At 41.0% G+C, this 24,586-nt stretch overlaps 1 protein-coding gene across 1 annotated transcript; it reads right to left on the reverse strand.

The window, feature by feature from the left end:
• Positions 1 to 362: 362 nt before the first annotated feature.
• On the reverse strand, positions 363 to 24,586 carry kcnj19b (potassium inwardly rectifying channel subfamily J member 19b). The gene is made up of 3 exons (XM_014158663.3): positions 23,465 to 24,586; positions 2,190 to 2,406; positions 363 to 1,389 (listed from the first exon to the last, which is right to left on the reverse strand). The coding sequence occupies exons 1-3, from the start codon at positions 24,131 to 24,133 to the stop codon at positions 668 to 670; spliced, it is 1,608 nt and encodes a 535-aa protein (XP_014014138.1). The 5' UTR covers positions 24,134 to 24,586; the 3' UTR covers positions 363 to 667.

The raw sequence follows: 24,586 nt of genomic DNA on the forward strand, positions 1-24,586 counted from the left end.
AGGTCTACAATCTTGTCCCTGACATCCTTGGAGAGCTCTTTGGTCTTGGCCATGGTGAAGAGTTTGGAATCTGATTGATTGATTGCTTCTGTGGACAGGTGTCTTTTATACAGGTAACAAACTGAGATTAGGAGCACTCCCTTTAAGAGTGTGCTTCTAATCTCAGCTCGTTACCTGTATAAAAGACCCCTGGGAGCCAGAAATCTTTCTGATTGAGAGGGTCAAATACTTAAATGCAAATCAATTTATAACATTTTTGATGTGTTTTTCTGGATTTTTTGTTGTTATTCTGTCTCTCACTGTTCAAATAAACCTACCATTAAAATTATAGACTGATCATTTCTTTGTCAGTGGGCAAACGTACAAAATCAGCAGGGGATCAAATACCTTTTTCCCTCACTGTAATCCTGTGGTAGAAATTTCCCGTTGATAACTTTTTCAAATCCACTGTATTTTCCACGTAGATTCCACGTCATATGTTGTCAAATTACATTGAATCAACGTTGATTCAACCAGTTAAAATAGCCATAAATGGGAAAAAGTCATCACAGTAGTCTAATTTCCTGTTGAAAACCGCATTACCCATTAAGCATTGCTTCCTAGGTCTATTTAGAGTTTTGGGGAATCTGTTTGTTTCCAGTGATTAATAGTCATTTAACGGTCAATATCAGCGGTCAGCGTTCATTCGGCGCAGTTTGTCAGGCAGGTTATCCTCCGGCCGCCCCCCACCCTCAGGCAAAGGGATTTGGACAGGGGTCGGATTTGGGGCCAGGATGGGGCTCAGGGCAGGGGGAAGTCTCCACTTCTCCTGCTCCCCAACTGAATGAGTCAGGGTGTCTCCAGTACCAGGACCCCCATCTAGTGCCTTAAGCTGGAGCTTCTCCTCCACCTTCCCCTGGCCAAAGCCCCCGGGGATGGAGCTGGAGACCAGACGCTGGACCCCCAGGGGCAGATTCCCCTGGTCCCCCCTGCTAGAGGCCTTGTCCCCAGGCTGGGCTCCTCCAGTCTTCACCCTTGCTCGGAGGTCCTCCTTGTAAGAGCTCATATGCTGTAACTTGCTGGGCAGCCTCCCCATCGCTTGTTCCTGGGTAGCCTCTCCATGGTCGGCAAAGTCCACTGACAGCATCCTCTCCCTGCGGCCCCGGCTCTGGCCCCCATTCCCCAGGGGAGGGGAGGTGGGGACGCCTGGTGGAGGGTTGGGAGAAGTCAGGGAGTTCTTCTCCTCGTGCTCCTTGATGCTGTAACGGGGAGTGTTGACCTCGAAGGTGTTGTGGAACTGGGAGTAGTCGACCCGGAAGAAGCCCTCCTCCAGGGACATGACGGGCAGGAAGCGGTGGCCCCACAACACCTCGTCCTCTGTGTAGGAGGTCCGTGCCTGACACGTCATACCTGGGACAAAGGGAGGAGGAGGGAGGGAGGGAAGGAGAGAGGGAGAAAGAGTAGATGGGGAATACAGAGATCAGAGGGGAAGATAAGGAGAAAAACAGAGGTTAAAGAGAGTGAGAGGTGCATAGAAGACGAGGGAAAAAGAAGTACACAGAGACAAGGGGAGGGAAAGACGAAGAGAGAAATAGAGCGAGGGGGAGAAGTGTCGGAGAACGACAGAGATAAAAAAAAGACAGGGAAAAGCTATAATTTCATCTAATATTTAAAGATAAATGTGATATTCTCTTAAATATTTGAGTTGATTATACTGGAAATGGTAGTCCTCGTATTTCGCATCAAAGGAATGGAGAAATATTTATTTGATTGTTTTTAAAACAAAATACAAACAAGACTACAAAATATACATTATACAGATGAATTAAAGAGACAATCCGGGATTTGAAAAACAATGAAACCACTCTCAAAATCATAGATAGAGCTACAGTATGAATACAAGGACTGACCATCCATTCATTAGATCAAAATGATCATTTTAACCGTGTTTTGAGCATAGATTTTAAATAGAGGTTTGAAGCTATAAAGTGTTTGTTTACAATTATATTGTTTACAAACAATGGAGAAAACAAGCTTATATTTTGGGTTCAGATGGGGTAAGGCAGTTGAACTAAACCCATGAGGTATTTACTGTATATTCTTCCATCAATGGCTATATATCATTAATTTAAAAGTCCATAAATGGATGTACCAATCCCAGAATGCCCCTTTAAAGAACAGATTGAATGAAAGAAAGAGTCTGCTTTTACCAGTGGTTTCCACGATGCCCTCCAGGATGACCACGATCTCAAACTCCTCGTTCATGAGCGAGCGCTGGGACAGGTCAAAGAAGGGACTCTTGGGATTGATCTCATGGCAGATAGTCAGAGGGGACACCAAGAAGAGCTGGTCGGCCCCCGTCCCAAATCCTACGTCTAGCTCACACTGGTCCAGGGGTAGAAACTCCCCCTCCGGAGTCTGACGAGACTGAGGAAACAAAAGAGTGTGGCACATGTTATGGCTGTAAGAGGAGGGATGTTGTGTAAGAAACTGTATACTGTGATACGGTGGAAACTCAGTACTACTGTACAGGGATTCATAATTTTCAGAGAATCTACCACCTTTCAATAATTCATATTTATCCAGAGAGTCTTGGGAAACACCGTAAAAATCAGAATTGCCTATTTAAAGCCTTTAAAACCAAGATATGTTCACTATGCCAAGGGCTCTCCCCACATAGTCCCACCTAGTCGGCTTGGCTGCGAAACTACAATATGTAAAGACTGCAGAGCAAATTAAACAGATTTAGTAATGAGAGAGTAACTATCTCAGATCGCCAATGATATTGTTTTGAATTGCCAAACAGGCAATTCATTATCATGTTCCTCAATTAATTCAGCACATTTCAGCAGTAGGCTATCCCGACACAGAGCACACTCAGGACGCACAAAGCGCACCCCGAGTATAGCATTATCGAATCATACAAACATGGTAACGGCAGTCAAATGACAAAAAGTTGTTAAGCCTGCTAGATAACCTCCTTCAACGATGCCAGAAATCTCCTATATTTAGCAAAATCGAGTTAATGATTGTACAGATAGCAGATCAGCTCATGAATAACGGGAGACGATGATTGCAAATAGTTTAAATATCAAGGTATTTTAACAGGTGCCAACTCTGTTGAAAAAAGATCAATTTCTACTCTCATACCATTTGTTGATCACACACTCTCTAACAAAGCTCAGCAAGTACGAGTCAGCGCAGAGAAGCGGGGGAAATGTTATATAGGTATTTTGACATGCATAGGCGAGAGACAGGCTTTCATAATGCAACCTATATATTACAGAATAAAGTTAGGAATTTTCATGCAAGACATGAGTCATTTTTGTGTTTCAAGTGGAATTGGGACTGCATAGGAAACTAGCCTGGGCTCTCGGACAGGAGAAGATACTATAGCATTTTCCCTCATGCCTCTGAATGGTTAACAGACTTCATGTCTGTGACGGTGACGCATAGTGAATTGTGCATAGACCTATCACATTTGTAATTGTCTGAAGAGTCACCATGACAGCCCCGGGGATCCCGGTTACTCATGTTAATCCCTACTACTGTATATGCCTTACAGATCCTTTCAGATCTATGAGTAGCTATCGTATAAAGAAGGGTCTAGAAGAGGGGGTAGGGGGAAGTGGTTAATTTTGGACTGAGTGTCTTATAAACCACATTTTCAAAGTGCAACATTGAATCGGATAAAGACTGATCCCCGTCTCCATTTCCTCTTCAGTGCAGCAATTACTAAGGACTTAAAACCGGCTCTGTACGCTGCATGAAGGAAGATAACTATTTTTGGAAAACGAAAAATAATCACTGTGGAAATAAAGACAATTGATTTCCTAAAATAAATGTACACGACCCATTGTGCTGCTTACAACTGACACATTTACTTTAGGCCTATACAATTGGGTTACTATAGTTCTTCCAAACTCTCCAGTAGCGTGCTCTAGCACGGAGAGCCTGGCCTCTTTTGACGAGACTGCCAGGAGGACCACAGATGGCGAAACAGACTGCGATTCTTATTCACAGCGGTGTTGTGGACAGAGGGTGCGACATTTCACAGGAAGGAGTCTGTACCCACGGTTCTCTCATCGCCTTGGCTTGGAGAATCTGTTTTTCTCCCCCAGTATCTTCACATTTTAGTGCCAGGCACCTATGGTGCATCATTAAAATGTCCTCGAGACACTGGAGGAGGTAGTGTACAAGTGACATGTTTACGGTCAATGTTCCTGTTATGGTCCTGGGGTGAGCACTTAACCTGGACAACATGCGATGGTCCTACCCACTTTAAACACATAAACCCCTTTATAAGGCATATGCTTCACAAATAAGTAATAGGCAAATGTCATGTCAATAACTGGCCTGCTAATGTTTGCAGCTCCTACTCATTTCAACGACACCACGCATAAGCGTGCCGGCTTTGTGAGAGTGAGAAGTTACGCTTCCAGTGTAGCAAGTAAAAAACTGTTTTCTAGAAAAAAAAGGAAATATATCTATTTTTAATTGAACTAGGCAAGTCAGTTCAGAACAAATTCTTATTTACAATGACGGCTTACCCGGCCAAACCCGGACACCACTGGGCCAATAGTGCACCGTCCTATGGGACTCCCAATCACGGCCGGATGTGATTCAGCCTGGATTCAAACCAGGGACTGTAGTGATGCGTCGTGCACTGAGATGCAGTGCCTTCGACCGCTGTGCCACTCGGGAGCCCATTTAGCTACACTAGATGCTCTAGTGTAACTCCTAAATTAGACTATAAAGGGTGGCAAAAGGATTATACAGAATTTGGTCAAGCATCACATGTAAGGACATTTTATATAACCCATTATGTAATATGATCTTGTTTATAAATGCTTTATAAACACTCAATAAAGCCTTGATAAGTTGTTTTATTCCGTTGAAAGTGGGATCCAATGGTCTAGTATACCGGAGAGACATGTTGAGAAGAGGGGAGTGGAGCAGAAGAGCAAGAGACTTTATAAACACTCAATAAAGCCTTGGTAAGTTGTTTTATTCCGTTTAAAGTGAGATCCAATAGTCCGATTGGTGTGTGAGAGAGAGGAGAGAGCAATAGACAACAATGAGAGACAGAACATTAGAGAGAGAAGAGGGGAAGGGAAGAAAAAGGGAAGCCAAAGTCATGAGGGAGAGAATGTGAATCAGAGATAAGAAAGAGACAGAAAGAAATCGGAGTGACGTGGGATTGAGAGTAGAGCTGTTATGGTGACCGTATTACCACTACACTGGGAGCAACAAGACATGATGGCAGTCAACTTCCACGTGACCATTTAGTCACTGTAATTAAGCTTCTCCAAGCTCTGATGCTGCTGATGGTCATTAGTAGCGTACAAAAATTGCTAACTGCCTGGTACTCAGCTCGCTATTGTTCCTCTAATCACTGTGACATCAATGCAAATGTGTTCGAAAATCTAATCAAACACTTCATGAGAACCCATAAGCTCATGAACATTTCTATAGGCTATGCAATTGTGTGAGAAAACTGAGTTTTGATAGCCTCTATTAAAAAGAGGAGGATCTCATCAGCTTTCTATAGGCTAGGCCTACTTATTTATCAAATTTCCTAATATTAAGCACATTTCTTCTCTTTACAACAGGAGTATAGCCTACCTGGCTGTCATGAAAATGAACCATGGGAAAAGTGTCCTCCATTTGCTATTTAAGTGCATAGATGACATGTATTTTCTTCCCCTGCTTCGAGACAGGTGCATGATAATGATCCATTCTAAATCAAAACAAATGTCACACATATATTATTTAGTATATGTAAAGACAAGATTAAATCAAGAATAGTCTCATGAGTGAGAATATTAGCCTATCACTTGTGAATGATATATTATCACCTGTGAATGATGCCCAGCTTGTGTCCAGTAAGGCAAGAAACGCATTTCAAATCATAGCCGCACAACTAAAGTGACCAAATAACTTCTTAACATTAAGCAAATGAATCAGCTTTACAACGGGTTTAGAGCCTAATTGGCATACATACACAGCACGTGAGTTTCAAGTTTGGGGAAAATAATTTCCCCCATAAAAATGCACCTTTATAATAAATGCATTACATGCATAATCACACTTTTGAGAATGGTGTTTTCCCGCCAATGGAACATTTGTGCTTATAGCCTACTGCCGTGTGCTCATTGCTGCGCTTATAATGTGAAGAAATAGCCTAATAGTTTATCAATATTTTAAGCTAAACTTTCTGATCTGTTGTGTTAGCCTCATTGCTTAAAATGTTTGTTTTACTTTGGGATCTATCCCATTCCACAACTGTCCCAGACTATGCTTGGAATATTTATTTCTAACACAGAATAGGTCAACTGTTGCACTATGGGGGATAGCAGGTTGACATAGGCTAGTGATTTTGCTGTTTGTTATTCCTACTCATCTTGTTGGCTGACGAAAAGTAAATGTGGACAGTTGTTCCAATATCTTCAATATGCGCCTCGGAATTGGATAAGGAATCGCGCAGTTATGTCCCAGGTGTGTCTGTCATCACTTGTAGCCTGTGAGAAAGACACGATCACGTGATGGACAGCCATTTGAGTGAGAGGTGCATTGGAGCATGCAGCTGGGAGAAGGGAATATAATTCTTATATTCAGCCCAAGGGCACAACGGCCACTGGCCGCAAATGGGGTGGATTTTTTTAGGGGGCATTACGGCCACACAAAGGGGATGCCACCAGGAAATTCTAGGCATTATCAAGTGCTTGTCAAATTGTGAATGAGAGGCTGTATAAATACACAGGGGATAATGCGGGGGATGGGTGACACCTGGAGGGGGGTGGAGACAATCACAAAGACAGGTGAAACAGATCAGGGTGTGACACTATCACGTGCATGTCAGATTGTGAATGAGTGACTGATGAAGTGTGTACAGCCTGCGCAAAAAAACAAAGCAGAGCTCATGCCTTCCATGCAACTTTTTTCAAATCATCATTAGAGTCGCATCATGCAGCCTTAGAATGTATTAAAATCAAAACATATTGCCCAACATTTATATCACAACTAAAGTTACATAAATAACTCTAAATTAAGCATATAGGTGTACCTGTTTCTTTTATAGGTGTACTGTTCAATTGTATGTGCGCACTGTTCAATTGTATTGTTCATACTATAAAATAACGTAAAATAATGCCACGGAATTCTAAGAAAATCTTTTCTTCTAAATGTAGTGTAACCCACAGCCATATGGCATAGGCAGATCAGGGCCTAACATAAGGACAACGCAGAGTATGCTATTCTGTTCTTCTCAAAAAGACTACATTTTCTTCATATCATGTTTCTTTAGAACTGTCTAAAATAATGGATTTATTGTGATGGTGTAGGCTATATTACATGAATTTATTAGACTTTTTTCAAATGTAGAGGTCTGCACCAGTGGCTTGTGGGCTATGCGTGGAAGACAGGAGATGCTAAATGTGTTTATGTTAATTAACGGTCAATTACCATGAGACCGGCAGTTATTTGCTTGACAATCACCGGCTGATGAAATTTCATGACCACCACAGCCCTAATTGAGAGAGGGCAAAAAGTGAGAGACAAAAAAGAAAGACAGAAAGAAGACGTATGCAAAGCCACACGCTTCGTAAGTCTTCCCTCTTCAAAGAAAATCCATCCTATAAAGCAGTGGTTCCCAACCTTTTTCGGTTACTCTACCACCAACTGAATTTTGCTCTGCCAGGAGTACCCCAGAAGTACCCCCTCATGTGCATTTTACCAGTAGGCCTATGGTCTCACGAGTCTTATCAAGTACCCCCAGAGGTCCCGGTACCCCTGGTTGGGAACCACAGCTATAAAACAGACACAAAAAAACACATATCCCTCAAAGGATTCCCGGAAGTAACTACTAAAAAGATGAGGGAAAACCAGACAGCAGTGGCACTCAGATCCCTATTATACCTGTGTCATTATCATAGCAGGGAATCCAATTCAATATTTTGTTATTTCGACATTCCCAGCCATGCTTCCCATGGCTTTTCACTCCCCTACACCAGAGGGGCATTCGTTAATGGCTGTCAGTTGATCAGTTCACCTACAGTGAACAAAATGATTGCTATATCTTCTCTGTAATGTGACCATTTATGGTGCATTTTTGGTCTTAACAAAGTTTGAATGCACCTCACAGAGATGATATGTAGTGATCTGTGACCTCCACCTCAACATTGTATATTTGAGCCTCTTTGTCACGTATACTCCCTCTCCAGCCTCTAGGTCATCAGGCTGCAGATTATCAGTGCACACGTTACACCCTGTAGATATTGTGCCTCTCCAACAGTGAGTATAAACATCTTACAGGTTATGGCAAGCTGACATTGTATGTGATCTCCACTCAAAATATATTGTCTTGAGTGCCATGGTGGAAATGTGGCCTTGGACAAGAACTTGCAAGAGTCCATGCTTCAGACATATCCTAAAGTTTAATCCAACTGAGTTTGAGTCAACTTGAAAGCACAAAAACAGTAAGCAGGTGATTCTGCTTACTGTTTTTGGTGTGTGTGTGTGTGTGTGTGTGTGTGTGTGTGTGTGTGTGTGTGTGTGTGTGTGTGTGTGTGTGTGTGTGTGTGTATGTGTGTGTGTGACATGACGTTGGCCTGTGGGTAAGGTTTATGACCCCCCATAAATACCTTTCTCCCTTCCCCTCTCTCTCTGACCCTACTGAAGGACTGTTGAATAGCCTTTGTTAAACATAGAGAGTCTGGGAACATCAAACAAGTGGGGGGAAAGGAACCATATTTCGGTAATAGAACCAGTTGGAAATATACCAGGTACTTAATGAGTATGGATGTCTGTTCGGTTGTCATCTGAGACATTATGACTGATGACAGGACGACATAAACTGTATCTGGGAAAGTCTACACATTCTAGTTATCAGATTCACATGGAATTGTTGTGCAATTTAAATGTTTGATATTGAAACTGTTTGTTAGGAGATTAAATGTAATTTTAGCTTCCAATTGAGAGAGGTTTTCATAAGGAAAGACCCCTGACCAATCCGTGGCCCGCCCCTGTGAAGAGACAGGGGTTATTTAGATTTAGATTTTAGTCATTTAGCAGACACTCTTATCCAGAGCGACTTACAGTAGTGAATACATACATTTCATTTTATGCATGTATGTATTCATGCTGGCGTTGCAAACACCATGCTCAACCAACTGAGCCACAGGGAAGGCATTATAAACGATGAAACACACCCTTCTCCCCTCGCCACTATATAAGCCAGTGACGAAATGTAACCAGCCTGTTCCGGGTACGTGAGGTCTGCAGCCTCTGCGTTAAAAGGACACACATGTCAAGTACAGAACTAAGCCAACCTCAGCGTGAGCTTTGGTTGTGAATGGTATGAACTTTGAACGCTTATTCACTACAGAAGTGATACTTCCTAGCCGTTGAATTAGCAGCGGCCGCTGTAAACGTGGGCTAGGAAAGGACGGACGACGTATCTAGTCTAACACACAACAAAGATACTACAATGTAGCCAATTTACCACCAGTGACATTCTTCCGAGGACAGGAAGATCTCTATTGGCCAACACGGCCAGCATCTATGACCAACCTACCGAAGCACAGCTCAGAGGAAATATTTATTGCATTTTCCTTTTCCAAATGGCTGGTAATTTAGAATGCATAAGATACTGTATTTACGATAGCATAGCTGTTTCTTTTGTTCCTCAGTCTTCCCGCTCTTTCATTCATTCTAACCCCCTTTCTTTGTGTAACAAGCCTCATACAGGTTCCGTCCACCTGGGACGTTTTCTGTATGACATAATTTGCATTCTGTGTATATGTAATTCTGTGTGATTAGTTAGGTATTTGATAAATAAATGATTAAACCCAATTTTGTATTGCTGATTCAACTTGTTAGCCAGGGTTCGTGAAGATAACCAAGAATTTACAACTTTCATATGAGACTGAAAGTAAGGTGACGATTAATAATGACTGCTATTGATGTAAAATATTACTAGGTCTTTAAGAGTTTATTCGGAAGATAACGGCTCTATAAACACTCTTCCATGGTGTCCCGACTTTCTAGTTAATTACATTTACATGATTAGTCAATCAGGTAATATTAATTACAGAGAAAGGATTTTATAGAATAGCATGTCATATCTCTTAATCCGGCATAGCCAAACACACGACGGGGGGGGGGGGGGGGGGGGTGTGTGTGTGTGTGTGTGTGTGTGTGTGTGTGTGTGTGTGTGTGTCCATATGTCCCAGTCGGTCATCCCATCCCGCTAACACTCTAGCCAGGCTTCTGTTGTTGCTCTCTCCCCATAGCCCCATTAGTGCTAATTCAAAATGTATCCATCTCTCTCTCTCTCTCTCTCTCTCTGTCCTTCTCTGTCTCTCTATTCCTCCTGTGTTGAGGGCCACAACCAATGTGGCAAGTCACAATAGCATAAGCTTCTCACCCCACTGAGAAGTGCCTTTGTCAACTCCTGTTTTTCTTATATATATTTTCTTTGCTTTGTTTTGGGGGTAGATTAGATTTAATATTGCAGAAAATTGTGGGTTCTATCAATGTAATTGTTTGCATGATGTTCAATCCCCTATATATGCAGTAATATATTTGTTCTTGTTTTTTAAAATATATTTTCCTTTATTTTCCTCTAACCTTACCTCCCCTCCCCTATTTGGAGTAAACTAATGGACAACAATACTTAGGCTTCTACTTCCAGCTTATACAGTTATCTCTTTTCTTTTTTTTCTTTTTCTTTTCATCCCACCCTTCAGCTACCCTCAACCCCTCCCATATATCTCTAAAAACCATCCAGTCTTGACTTCTACAAATATGTTCAACTGTGCTGTGACATTTCACAAAAGTTCTGGACCTTTTAATTCTCATAGTTTCCACATATTCTAAATTAAAGATGAACACCTTTACTAAAAGTACTATTACAGTGCATTCGTAAAGTATTCAGACCCCTTTAATTTTTCCACATTTTGTTACGTTACAGCCTTATTCTATAAATGATTAAATCGTTTTTTCCCCTCATCAATCTACACACAATACCCCATAATGACAAAGCAAAAACAGATATGTACAAAATGTAGTTAATTTATTGAAACAAAAAAACAGAAATATCACATTTACATAGGTATTCAGACCTTTTACTCAGTACTTTGTTAAAGCACCTTTGGCAGCGATTACAGCCTTGAGTCTCCTTGAGTCTTCTTGTAGCGTGTGTCACGCCACAAGCGTGGCACACCTGTATTTGGGGAGTTTCTCCCATTCTTCTCTGCAGATCCTCTCAAGCTCAGTCAGATTGGATAGGGAGCGTCGCTGCACAGCTATTTTCAGATCTCGCCAGAGATGTTCGATCGGGTTCAAGTCCAGGCTCTCGCTGGGCCACTCAAGGACATTCAGAGACTTGTCCCGAAGCCACTCCTGCGTTGTCTTGGCTGTGTGCTTTGGGTTGTTGTCCTGTTGGAAGGTGAACCTTCGTCCCAGTCTGAGGTCCTGAGGGCTCTGGAGCAGGTTTTCATCAAGGATCTCTCTGTATTTAGCTCCGTTCATCTTTTCCTCGATCCTTACTAGTCTCCCAGTCCCTGCCTCTGAAAAACATCCCCACAGCATGATGCTGCCACCGCCATGCTTCACCATAGGGATGGTGCCAGGTTTCCTCCAGACGTAACGCTTGGCATTCTGGCCAAAGAGTTCAATCTTGGTTTCATCAGACCAGAGAATCTTGTTTCTCATGGTCTGAGAGTCCTTTAGGTGCCTTTTAGCAAACTCCAAGCAGGCTGTCATGTGCCTTTTACTGAGGAGTGGCTTCCGTCTGGCCACTCTACCATAAAGGTCTGATTAGTGGAGTGCTACAGAGATGGTTGTCCTTCTGGAAGTTTCTCCCATTTCCACAGAGGAACTCTGGGGCTCAGTCAGAATGACCATTGGGTTCTTGGTCACCTCCCAATGCCCTTTTTTTATAATTTTTTTTAATTTATTTAACCTTTATTTATTTTCTTCCCCAATTGCTCAGTTTGGGAGGGCAGCCAGCTCAAGGAATAGTCTTGGTGGTTCCAAACTTCTTCCATTTAAGAATGATGGAGGCCACTGTGTTCTTGGGGACCTTCAATGCTGCAGACATTTTTTTGGTACCCTTCCCCAGATCTGTGCCTCGACACAATCCTGTCTCGGAGCGCTACAGACAATTCTTTCGACCTCATGGCTTGGTTTTTGCTCTGACTTGCACTGTTAACTGTGGGACCTTATATAGACAGGTGTGTGTCCAAATCATGTCCAATCAATTGAATTTACCACAAGTGGACTCCAATCAAGTTGTAGAAACATCTCAAGGATGATCAATGGAAACATGATAAACCATTAGCTCAATTTTGAGTCTCATAGCAAAGGGTCTGAATATCTATGTAAATAAGGTATTTCTGTTTTTTATTTTCAATAAATTAGCAAGCATTTCTATAAACCTGTTTTTATATTGTCATTGTGGGGTATTGTGTGTAGATTGATAAGGAAAAAACTATATTTAATACATTTTAGAATAAGGCTGTAACGTAACAAAATCTGGTCTGGGTCTGAATACTTTCCGAATGCACTGTATATTATTGATCGACTGACCATGGCTTTTCAAGTCACCCAGCACTGCAAAAAAAGCAACATACACAAGTTTTTCCCAACTGTCAATCTTTCTTTCTCTTCATCTTTCATTGTCTCACTCTCTTTTTGAATACTGTTTGAATGCATTCAGTAATCACTGATCTGTATATGACAGGACAAGAGAAAGCAAGGTTCCAGCCTACTGCTTTCATCAATCCTACCCAATCAGGAAGCTTCAGAGAAGGGAGGATAGTTTTTTTTTCATGATGATTGTTTAAATGATTCAAAGAGACATTTGATGAGAGGTGATTGTGTTCTGTAGTACTACTCCCTGTTCGTATTACAGGGATTAAGCTGTCTCAAAAGTGCTACTATATACTGTACTAAACAAATATAATGTATTTGTGCTAGAGGGAGTTAGACACTCACCTCTGCACCACAGAATCATAGGATTCATTCTATCCTAAAGTATATGAAGATACTTAAAAGATTTGGATTGATTCAAAATGTAATTAAAGCTCCAGGACCATTCATTAAACGTCAATGACTAGTATCCATTTCAATATGTACTGAGGTGTCTGAGACTTTATGCACCAGTATATAATTTCATCTTTCCTGTCAGGCTATCCAATTTGTTTCATAGCCTAAAAGTGCCAGGCAAATCATGTATGTCAAATACAAGAGAAGTGAAAGTACATGGTGGTGTGTGTGTGTGTGTGTGTCAGAGCGAAAATATCCAAGTCCTCTTATGATTTACGATCCACACAGTCCTCTTGATTTTCTCACACTTTATGGTTGCCATGTTGCCATATATTATATGGCTGCGTCAATAGGATTCATGGTACGTTTTTTATTCATACAGTACATACTTTCCTAACCCAAACAATCTACAAGAGCAGAGTATTTTTTTTATCTGCCAGTTGGTGCTGAAATGGAGACAAATATGCATAGATGGATTTTTTTCCATGATACCTATATTCTAAACCTGATCTCTTGATGTATTTGATTGAGTCTGTCGACAAATTTCTACTTAAAAGGTACACCATATTTAAAGGGTGGCCTTAAGATAAATGTACTGAAAACTGCATTGAATGAAAACTCCACAAGAAAATCTGTTGGCCAGCACGGTAGCCACACCTGCAAAGCCCGTTACGCACCTTCATAAGGTAAGTCTGAATGGCAACAACTGAAAAGTGTGTAGGAAAGTCGAAATTTCCTCAATTGGAATCAGGCCCAAAATTAACAGCAGGTGATTTGCACGCTTTTCTCATGCTTAAAATCAAGGTTAGAATATGCATAGAGAGAAAAGTGCATAAAAAGGGAATTACGTTCCATTTTCACGCGCTTAACACAGGTTGGAATCGGGGCCCATGTGAATAAGGACTATACACATAGTGTTTTTGCATTAGTGTTTATCCACCTATTTACCCACAGTGCTGAGGTTTTACAGTGCCTTGCAAAAGTATTCATACCCTTTGGATGTCTTCCCATTTATTGTGTTACAACATGGGATTAAAATGGACTTAATGTAAAATACTCTGTAATGTCAAAGTGGAAGAATGAAATATATATATATATATTTTTTTTAAACGATTAATATAAATTAAATACCTAAAATATCTAGATATTCAGCTACCTGAGTCAATACATGTAAGTCTCTAAAAGCTTTACACACCTGGATTGTGCAATATTAGCTCATTATTCTTTTCATAATTCTTCAAACTCTGTCAAGATGTTGGGGATCATGGCTAGACAGTAATTTTCAAGTCTTTTAAAAAAAAAAAATGTTAGGGGTGGATCAGCTAATAATGCAGAAAGAATATTGCTTCCATCAATGTAATTGTCTGCATCATTTCCACCCCCCATTTATTTTTTTGGTAAATATATATATCCATACACGCATGCATACATATACACATATATACATACACATGCCTATATAGACATACATACTTTTTTAAAGAATGTACCTTTATTATTATTCCCCGCAAACCCTACCACCGATCGCCCAATCGGAATAAACTAATAAACACTTCGGCTTTTACCTTCAATTTATTCATCTTATACACATTTTACAGACACAGTCTATTTTACAATAGTTATTTTTTGTTTGTTTTTAGTCCTTCCTCTATTTCTGATGTCCATCCAGTTTGATTTCTATTTGTAACTGTGCTATATCACAAAAGTTCTGAACCTATATACATTTTACAGACCCCATATGTTTTACATTGTTTATCTTGTTATTAGTCCCACCCTTCAGCTCCATTCAACCCCTCCCATCTATCCATCAACATCATCCATTTCGGATTTCTATTTGCCATATATTTTTCAACTGTGCTGTGATGCTTCACAAAACAATTGAACCTTTCTATTCTCATAGCTTCTACAGATTGTAAATTAAAAATAAACATTTATGCTAAAATAATTAATATATTATTGATGACTATGGCTTTTCAAATCACCCAGTATTGCTATCTGCAGCGTTAGTTCTAGGCAAATGTTGCAATTCTTCAGCCATTCCAGGACCTGTGACCAAAAACGAGCTACATATGGACAATACCAAAATAAATGATCTAATGACTGCCTCCTCACAGCAGAATCTGCAGAGCTGGGAAGATTGTATCCCCCATATATATAACATTCTATTAGTTGCAAGAATTTTGTATAGTAATTTAAATTGAAAAATTCTAAGTTTTGAATCCGGCGTTGTTTTGCGTATCAATTCATAAACCATGTGCAATGGGCACATCGAAAATCTCTTCCCAACTATTTTGCAATTTATATGGCACAGCTATCAGTTTTTTGGTCCTTAAATGAAATTGGAATATGTTTTTATTTATCACACATGTTCTTTAATACAGGGCCAACATACAAGTTCCTTACTTTTTTCCCCTTCTACTTGCCTCTTCCATTTTTGTGGTAATGCTGCAATTAATTGGTTGTAATTTTGGGTAGAGCAGACATTTCCATATGTCTGTGTTAGCTGCATGTGTGACATCACTCCACCAGTCCTATTTATAATATCATTCACTAAAATTATACCTTTTTTTAAACATTTCTTCGATTTTTTTTTTAATCAATTACTATATTTCAATTTAACCACAATATTTGTTGTATTATTTGTTCTGTCTTTTCAGGTGGATTAAACTGAAATTGCAACCAACTTTCTAAGGCTTGCTTAAAAAAGAAAGATATTTTGGAGATTACTTCCTTTTCAAACAACCGAAAGTGGGTAGGTGTAATCTGAATAAAGGGGAAAAGGCCCTTCTTGAACATAGGATGAGACATTTTTACCAATTTACTAGAAAACCAGTTTGGATTTAAATATAACTTTGGTATGACTGATGCCTTTAGTGAGAGGTCTAATGCTTTAATATTTAATCATTTCTGCCCTCATATTCGTTATATAAATAGGCCCTTTTAAGTTTATCTACATTTTATATTTACATTTACGTCATTTAGCAGACGCTCTTATCCAGAGCGACTTACAAATTGGTGCATTCACCTTATGATATCCAGTGGATCAACCACTTTACAATAGTACATCTATATCTTTTTTTTTGGGGGGGGGGGGGGGGGTTAGAAGGATTACTTAATCCTATCCCAGGTATTTCTTAAAGAGGTGGGGTTTCAGGTGTCTCCGGAAGGTGGTGATTGACTCCGCTGTCCTAGCGTCGTGAGGGAGCTTGTTCCACCATTGGGGTGCCAGAGCAGGGAACAGTTTTGACTGGGCTGAGTGGGAACTGTGCTTCCGCAGAGGTAGGGAGGCGAGCAGGCCAGAGGTGGATGAACGCAGTGCCCTTCTTTGGGTTTAGTGACTGATCAGAGACTGAAGGTACGGAGGTGCCGTTCCCCTCACAGCTCCGTAGGCAAGCACCATGGTCTTGTAGCAGATGCGAGCTTCAACTGGATATGAACATGGCTTGCCATTCCAAATTAAATTGAATTTTTTTTGTTCATATAATTTAAAAAGCAGGTCACTATGTGTAGGCAAAACCATAAGCAAATAGGTAAACTGTGATATGATTAAAGAGTAATCAGGGTGATTTTTCCACAAATAGACAGGTATTTTCCTTTCCATGGTAGCAAGATCTTATCTATTTTTGCTAACTTTCTATAAAAATTTATTGGAGTGACATATTTTCTTTCTTTTGGGATTTGTATACCGAGTATGTCCACATCTCCGTCAGACCATTTAATTGGTAAGCTACATGGTAATGTAAAATTTGCATTTTTTTTGTGATCCAATACGTAATATAGTAGTACACTTATCATAATTTAGTTTTAATCCAGAGAGGATAGCAAAAGTATCTAGATCCTCTATGAGGCCGTGGAGAGACTAATTGTGGTTTTAAAAGAAAACATGAATCATCGGCGTACAATGACACCTTGGTTTTTAAGCCACGCATTTCTAATCCCTTAATATTATTGTTTGATCTAATCTTAACAGCTAACATTTCAATGGCAATAATAAATAAATATGCCGATAGTGGACAACCTTGTTTTACTCCTCTAGATAGTTTAAAACTTTCTGAGATGTAGCCATTATTTACTATTTTACACCTAGGGTTACTATACATAACTTTAACCCATTTTATAAGAGATTCCCCAAAATTGAAATATTCTAGGCATTTATATATAAACTCCAGTCATACTTTATCAAAAGCCTTTTCAAAATCAGCTATGAAAACCAGGCCTGGTGTCCCCGATATTTCATAGTATTCTATTGTTTCCAGTACTTGTCTTATATTATCTCCAATGTATCGTCCATGTAAAAAACCTGTCTGATTAGGATGAATAATATCTGACAATACTTTTTTAATTCTATGCGCCAAGCATTTTGCTAGGATTTTTGCATCACAACACTGAAGTGTAAGAGGTCTCCAATTTTTTAAATGGACTGGATCTTTATATATACCATTTGGGTCCTGTTTCAGTAATAATGATATCAGACCTTCTTGTTGCTTGTCTGATAATCTACCATTTATATAGGAGTGGTTAAAACATGCTAATAATGGTCCTTTGAGTATATCAAAAAAAGTTTTGTATACTTCCACTGGTATGCCATCCAGCAATTTTCAAGTCTTGCCCTTGATTTTCAAGCAGAGTTAAGTCAAAACAGAAACATTCACTGTCTTCTTTGTAAGCAACTCCAGTAAATATTTGGCCTTGTGTTATTGTCCTGCTGAAAGGTGAATTCTTCTCCCAGTGTCTGTTGGAAAGCAGACTGAAGCAGGTTTTCCTCTAAGATTTTGCCTGTGCTTAGTTCCAGCCCATTTCTTTATTTATTTTTATCCTGAAAAACTTCCCAGTGTTTGCCGATGTCAAGCATACCCATCCTGTGAAGCGTGGGAGTGGGCGGATTTCCTTGTCCTTCTCGCAAGCCGTGATTTTGGGCAGCTCCATGGTAGGAAATGTGACTTTCCTGGTGCAAAAACAATGTCTTATCCTGGAGCTTGAGTAAATTACATTACTAAGCTGCTCCTGAATGTTCAACACCAGGTCATGGAAACAGATTCTATTGTAGTCCTTGTGGGTTTTAATGACATTATGAAGAGCTGATTGATTCTCTGCTAATAACACTAATGAAAGACCCATCATATCTGGCCCTGTGCCCTCTCTGAATTGTGGCATTGAACACTTTAGTAGGATTCTGGCTACGTGATTATTTCAGCTCAATGGGTGCAACTTTTGTTGACAATTTCGATACCTTTTGGAAACAAAATATGTTTTCTAAGGAGGTTGGGATCCACCTGAATAATTTGGGTTCCTGGATCCTTTCACCGCATTGTAAGGCTGCATTGAGACAATGACTTATCTAAACCGAAAGCTTATAAGAAATCCCTCTATGCCCTAGCTAGCTTGCATGTAACAAGCTAGCTAGTACCTATTCCATTTATGTGGCGTTGTCAAAGATGGAATCTTTGCAATCGTCAGTTTATTCCAAGATCAGCATGCAGCTGCAGTGCTTCAAATTCCCTGTGATAAGGTTAGCGATAAACTGAACTCCAAACTGAACAGAACTACACTCTCTTCTACCATTGTCTTAAATATCTTTAATGGTCTCGTTGCAAAAACTAAATTGTCGCTAGGGGACTTTTAAGCACCTGTGTGCCGATCTTGGAGTAAACTGACGATAGCAAATATAGCAAACACCACATAAACTAAATTGGTGCTCGCTAGCTCTGCAAATTCAGCTATTGTGGGAAGCCAGCCAATATAAAACAAAAACATGAACTATATTAAAATTACAAAAGGTTGCAGCATTCGTTTTGTAAATGGTGATCTCATACAGCTGTCAACCCTTGTCACTGCAATCCGTTTCACATTTGCTAGCTGACTAGCTAGCTACCTTGTAGATCGAAGCCCATTATAGAATGATAGAAGATAATAGATGAAAGAAGCCCATCTCCTACTGTAAATAACCTGCACTGTGTGTGTGTGTGTGTGTGTGTGTGTGTGTGTGTGTGTGTGTGTGTGTGTGTGTGTGTGTGTGTGTGTGTGTGTGTGTGTGTGTGTGTGTGTGTGTGTGTGTGTGTGTGTGTGTGTGTAGCCAGCCAGGTAGAAAAATGTCAGAAAAAATTAAAGACGGACATCAGAGCATTATTCAGTACACCAAAACGCAAAGTAAGAACCCTAGTAGCCTAATATCTCAAAGACTAGTTGATAAAATGTGCATAAGAAAGAAGTAAAATGCTAATGGAAATGTTTCATATTGATGTCTTTAGGCAGAGCAGGTAACAGATGGCACACAGACAGCAGAGCTGGAAACAGATAGGCAGGGACAGACTGGCAGAGACAGGGAGTCTCAGGTAAGTTTGTTGAGTCTTTGTTTGGCAACATTATGAAAGGTTCTCTCTTTTTTAGACTTGTAAAATAGGAACATAATTGGAAAATGCCATGGATACCCCCACTCTCAACTTAAACTGGTGACTGAACTAAGATTTGTTTAAGGCAATGGTAATGCTGTTATGATTAATTGTGTAGTTTTGGGTACCGGTAGTTAGGAGTATCGCAAACACCTTATTTATTTTCTAGGAGACAGACTGTGAGTCAGTGAGGGTGGTGAAAGGGAAAGAGCCAGGGAGAGAGACTTCAGAGGACAGTGTCACAGCCACGGCAGGACCAGGTGTCAACCTTGTTGCCAGCAGCACCAGTATAGGGGACAGTGGCACAGCATTGTCCAGTTACCTCAGTGATGGCACAAAGCCATATCAGCCACACCCACAATTTATAGAACCGCAAACTCTTGCCAACAGTGTTGACGTTTCAAGAGAAATGGTTTCACGATTTCCCCTAGCTACATTATAATCCATCAATAAAAGGAGTATTGTGTTTTCACTGTAGCCAAGGGTTTTCAAGCCAGCCATCTTTTGGCCAAAGAGCGGATGCTGCCTTCATTAGTGCAAGATTTAGGAACTGGAGAAAAACCATTGAAAAATTCACAGCACATCAAAACTGCCAAAACTACCACCACTTTTGTAACTGTAACAGCACACCAACTAAATCCAATCAGTGCCCAGTTATCCAGCGCGTGGGGTAAACAGCAGGAGGACGCAAGGCATTGCTTGACGAATATTTTTTTGTTCGGTGCGGCATGTAGTAAGACAGGGACAGGCCTTTAGAGGCCACACGGATGACAGTGGAAATTTATACCAGCTTTTGAAACTTAGGGCAGAAGAGGATGATCCCATTGTACTGAAGTGGTTAACAGAGCGTACCACAATGTACACAGGCCCCAAAGCACAGAATGAAATTCTGAACATCATGGCCAATAGTCATTTGAGGCATTGCAGCTGAGATGAGTAATTGATGATGGTACTCAAGATGTCTCTGGTGCTGAACAGGAGAGTGTCTGCCTGCGTTACGTTGACCATGACCTTGTCCCTCACAAGGAGTTTATTGGGCTATACAGGGTGTTGGGGACAACAGGCGAGGGCATTGCGGAAGTGGCAACTGATGTGTTGTTGAGGCTCAATTTGCCCATGTCTGGCTTACGTGGGCAGAGTTACGATGGGGCCTCAAACATGGCAGGAAAATACACAGGTGCACAGGCAATTGTGAGGAGAAAGCAGCCATTAGCCCTCTATGTGCATTGTGGAGCACACTGTGTAAATCTGATTACACAGGCTGGCTGCTCAGCCTCCCCACTGATCCAGGATTCCCTTTCTTGGGTCCATCAGTTCGGTGTCCTCTATGGCCAGTCAGGAAAGTTTAAGAGCATGTTTGAATCATTGCCACGTCCAAAGATACACATCTGACCACCCTGAAACCCCTATGTCCAACAAGGTGGACTGTGCGGAATACTGCTATTAGATCTGTGCTAGGGCAGTATGAGCGGGTACTAAGCAGCCTAGAGGAGATGGCAAAAACTGCATCCAAGACAGCTTCAACTGCCAGTGGCTTATTTGAGCACTTCAGTAAAGGCAAGATTATGTTGGGCCTCACACTTGCCTCTGCTGTTCTTGGAGAGCTTGAGTGCCTAAACATTTCACTGCAGAAGAAAACTCAGACTGTCTCTGGTGTGCAGGCTGCAGTCGAGTGTGTGCGGTCATCTCTTAGGGGCAAGACAAATGACGAAAGCTACCTTGCACTGTATGAGAAAGCAACAACATTGATTGACTCCACTGAATCCATTGAGACACACTCAAGACGATTTGCTGGCAAAGCAGTGAATCACTATAGGGCAGAATTTTTTGACGTGTTGGATGGTGTGGAGGTTCAGTTTGGTGAACGTTTTGACCAGGACAGTCTAAACATCCTGCAAAAGTTGGAAAGAGCGCTTATCATGGGGGAGTTGGATGAGTCTCTAGATCAGTACCCTGAGCTGAACATAGATTCTCTTTCAGTGCAGTTGCCTCTCTTTCGCAACAAATACCCCCTGTAGCAGCAGTGGAGAGGCAGCAGAGGTCCTCAGGAGGCTTCCAGTGGAGGTGCGGGGGTTGTTTGACCAAGTTGAGGTGCTGATCAGAATTTAGTTTGTGGTGCCAGTGTCTTCGTGTGAGGCTGAGAGGAGTTTCAATGCACTCCGCAGGTTAAAGACTTGGCTACGGTTTAGCATGGGCCAAGAGAGACTGAACGGCGTAGTTGACTGTAATGTACATAAAGACAGGCTGGACAGTCTTGAGGGAAAATATCTGGCAGCAATTTGTTGGATCCATTGAATCCTGCAATCATATGTACGGTTATTTTGTTCAGTAGTGTGTAGAGCAGTGGTTCGCAACCTTTTTTGGGTGCTGGAATCCCTGCATATTTTGAGGCAAGGCAGGCAAGGTTTTGAGCGGTCCTCAGAGACCTCCACCCCCTCTATATTATATGTAAAGTTACTGGAATCCTTGTGGTACTGAATATGTTCATTACACTTTTTATTTCACAGACCCCTTGCAATTACACCAGGGACCCCTAGGAGTCCACTAACCCCTGTTTGAGAACCCCTGGTGTATAGTATGATATTTGTTATTTTGTTTAGATGTTTTCACTTTTTAGTATATGACAGTACACTTACTAATTATTTATTTTATGTTATTTTATTTAAAATTGCATACTTTGTGTGACATACTTGTCCATAGCTGTTGTTTGAAGAGTTGAGACACTGACTGAACAATAAATGAGTATTTTTTGAAGGATATTTTGGTTGATTTATTTGGGTTATTCATTGAAGTAGTTATTTCGGTTTTTAAACTGTACTTATTTTGAGCTTTTTGTTCTTATAAAGCTATTGTAGTACACTCAAGCCAGTGGCACATATTTAATTACTATATAAATGTATCAGAAAAAGTCTAATAAAAAGGTCAATTCAATACTGAGACCAACTTTGTGATGGTTCTCAATGGAGATTATTTTAGATGAGATCGCATTGTACTTACGAAAACTGCACCCATACACAGTGTACCGTACCATTGCCACCTATTGGACTTTCTTGGTATAGCTGGTTGTAAATACAAATACCTGCATACATACTGGACTGATAAGGAACACTGCTATAACTATTAGTATTAGTAGTACTATAACGATTTAAACATTTGAACAAGTTGGGACAACCCTTCAGTTAACTACCTATCAATTAATTATCCAGTAGTAGTAATTATGGCTCCTCAACATACATTTAGCATATTACAACGTAGGCTATGTGTTACAGCACTACTTTTGGTGTCCCCCTCAGGAATTTCTCTTGAGAAAATGTCATGTAATTCTCCCCTCCAAAGTTGATATCAGATTTTCGACCCTGCTTTGTAGACTTCGCCGGACAAAGGTTGCTCTCCGGTTTTGTGATGAAACCAAGGTGTGGTTGAATTTATTCTGCCACTGTGTCTTATTGTATCTGCCTTAGGCCTATATATCACGGTCGCAAGGCATATGAACTAACAGGTTTCAGAGCAAACAACGCCATTATCACAGCGCATAGGTTGTAATATGGCTTTTTTTCTGGCTTGGCTTCCCCAGTGATTTTACCCACTCACTGCTACTGCAGTTCGCACATGCACACTCTCACACACAGACCACTACACACAGAGAGAGAGAGAGAGAGAGAGAGAGAGAGAGAGAGAGAGAGATCTATTTTATTAGTTCAATTTTGAACTAATTCCACTTTGATTCCAAAACACACATTGCAGCCAAGGCAGTAACTGTAACCTGCCAGGACATATAATTTAGTGGCCCACAGGGAATTCAGTCGATACTGGAGGATAAATTCATTTAAATTACTGAAAAGCCCTCATAGAAAACAATGGGCAAAACACAATTCATCCCTTGAATTTACCAAATAGGACTTTAACTGACCTAAAATCTGCTATACGTTTTGAGTTGTGTAACACATTATGACGCACAGCAGTCACTTTACAATAGTATTGGCATAACATCCCAAATGGATGAGAGTAAAAGGGCGGAGACGATTGGAACATTAGAAAACATTTACCTTGATAAGTTTGCACCTGATCTGGGCCGACACCATATGGCTGTTCCGCAGGTTCCCCACTCGGAACATGAGACACAACTTCCCGTCCCGTTGCGAGATAACGGCATCCTGGCTGAACATGAGAGTCTCCGCGCGCTTCTTCGGCTGGGACATCTTGATAAACATGCAGCCGATAAGAAATGCGTCCACTATAGAACCCAGGAGAGACTGGAAGAGAAAAAGAATAATGCCTTCCGGACACTTTTCTGTGATGTAGCGGTAACCATAGCCGATAGTAGCCTCTGTTTCAATGAAGAACAAGAAAGCGGACGGAAAGTTGTAGACGTTCGCGACGCATGGGGTGTATGACGAGTCGTGGCCTTGTGGTTTGATGTCACCACGGATATAGGCTATTATCCACCACATAGATGCCATAACCAGCCAGGCTACCGTGTAGGTTAATATAAATATGAGTAGGTTCCACCGCCATTTCAGGTCGACTAGCGTGGTGAAAAGATCGGAGATATATCGACTTGTCTCCCCGCCAAGGTTACCATGCTGGACGTTACAGCGGCCGTTCTTCTCCACAAACCGCTGGCGCTTTCTCTTCGCGGGTGCAGAAACAATCATGTCCCGTTTGGTGTTCACTACCTCGTAGTCCTCGCCAAATTTTCTGCGTATCGCAGACATAATGAGCGATTTGCGCTGAACCAAATAGGCTTTACGCAGGCTTGGCACCACTATCCAAGAGATGCAATATTTTTCACTTGCTCGTCATGAGATTATCCTGCACGTAGGTTAATTAATAGTGATAACAAAAAAGATACATCACAATCCATAGATCAGTCGAATCAATACGCATTCCAGCATTTATTGACACCCCAGTCCTCGTTGGCCAACTTTTATGTAGTCCCGGGCTTCACATCGTTGTGATGTGACACTATGACAGAAGCTCATTGAAACATGCACATTATGTGTCCTTGAAAAACCCAAACGGATCCAAGCCGACTGTCCTCCTTCCGCGCCGGACACCACTCCATGCATCGCATGTTCTGCAGGCTCGCGCCACAAGCTGCTGCTGTCTGCTTGGGCACGCGTTCAGTCAGATGATAGACTGAAGAACTGCGGCACTTGCTGACAGAT

Source organism: Salmo salar, chromosome 19, assembly GCF_965601325.2.
Source record: "Salmo salar chromosome 19, fSalSal1, whole genome shotgun sequence".
In the NCBI taxonomy this organism is placed as follows: domain Eukaryota; kingdom Metazoa; phylum Chordata; class Actinopteri; order Salmoniformes; family Salmonidae; genus Salmo; species Salmo salar.

Bases quoted from the DNA above. Each gene is read 5' to 3' on its own strand.
- kcnj19b (XM_014158663.3), bottom strand. From the start codon at position 24,133: ATGTCTGCGATACGCAGAAAATTTGGCGAGGACTACGAGGTAGTGAAC. The intron at 2,407-23,464 runs GTAAATGTTTTC...TTGTTTCCTCAG, and splicing joins TCAGGTGCAAACTTATCAAG to TCTCGTCAGACTCCGGAGGG. The intron at 1,390-2,189 runs GTAAAAGCAGAC...CCTTTGTCCCAG, and splicing joins GGGCATCGTGGAAACCACTG to GTATGACGTGTCAGGCACGG.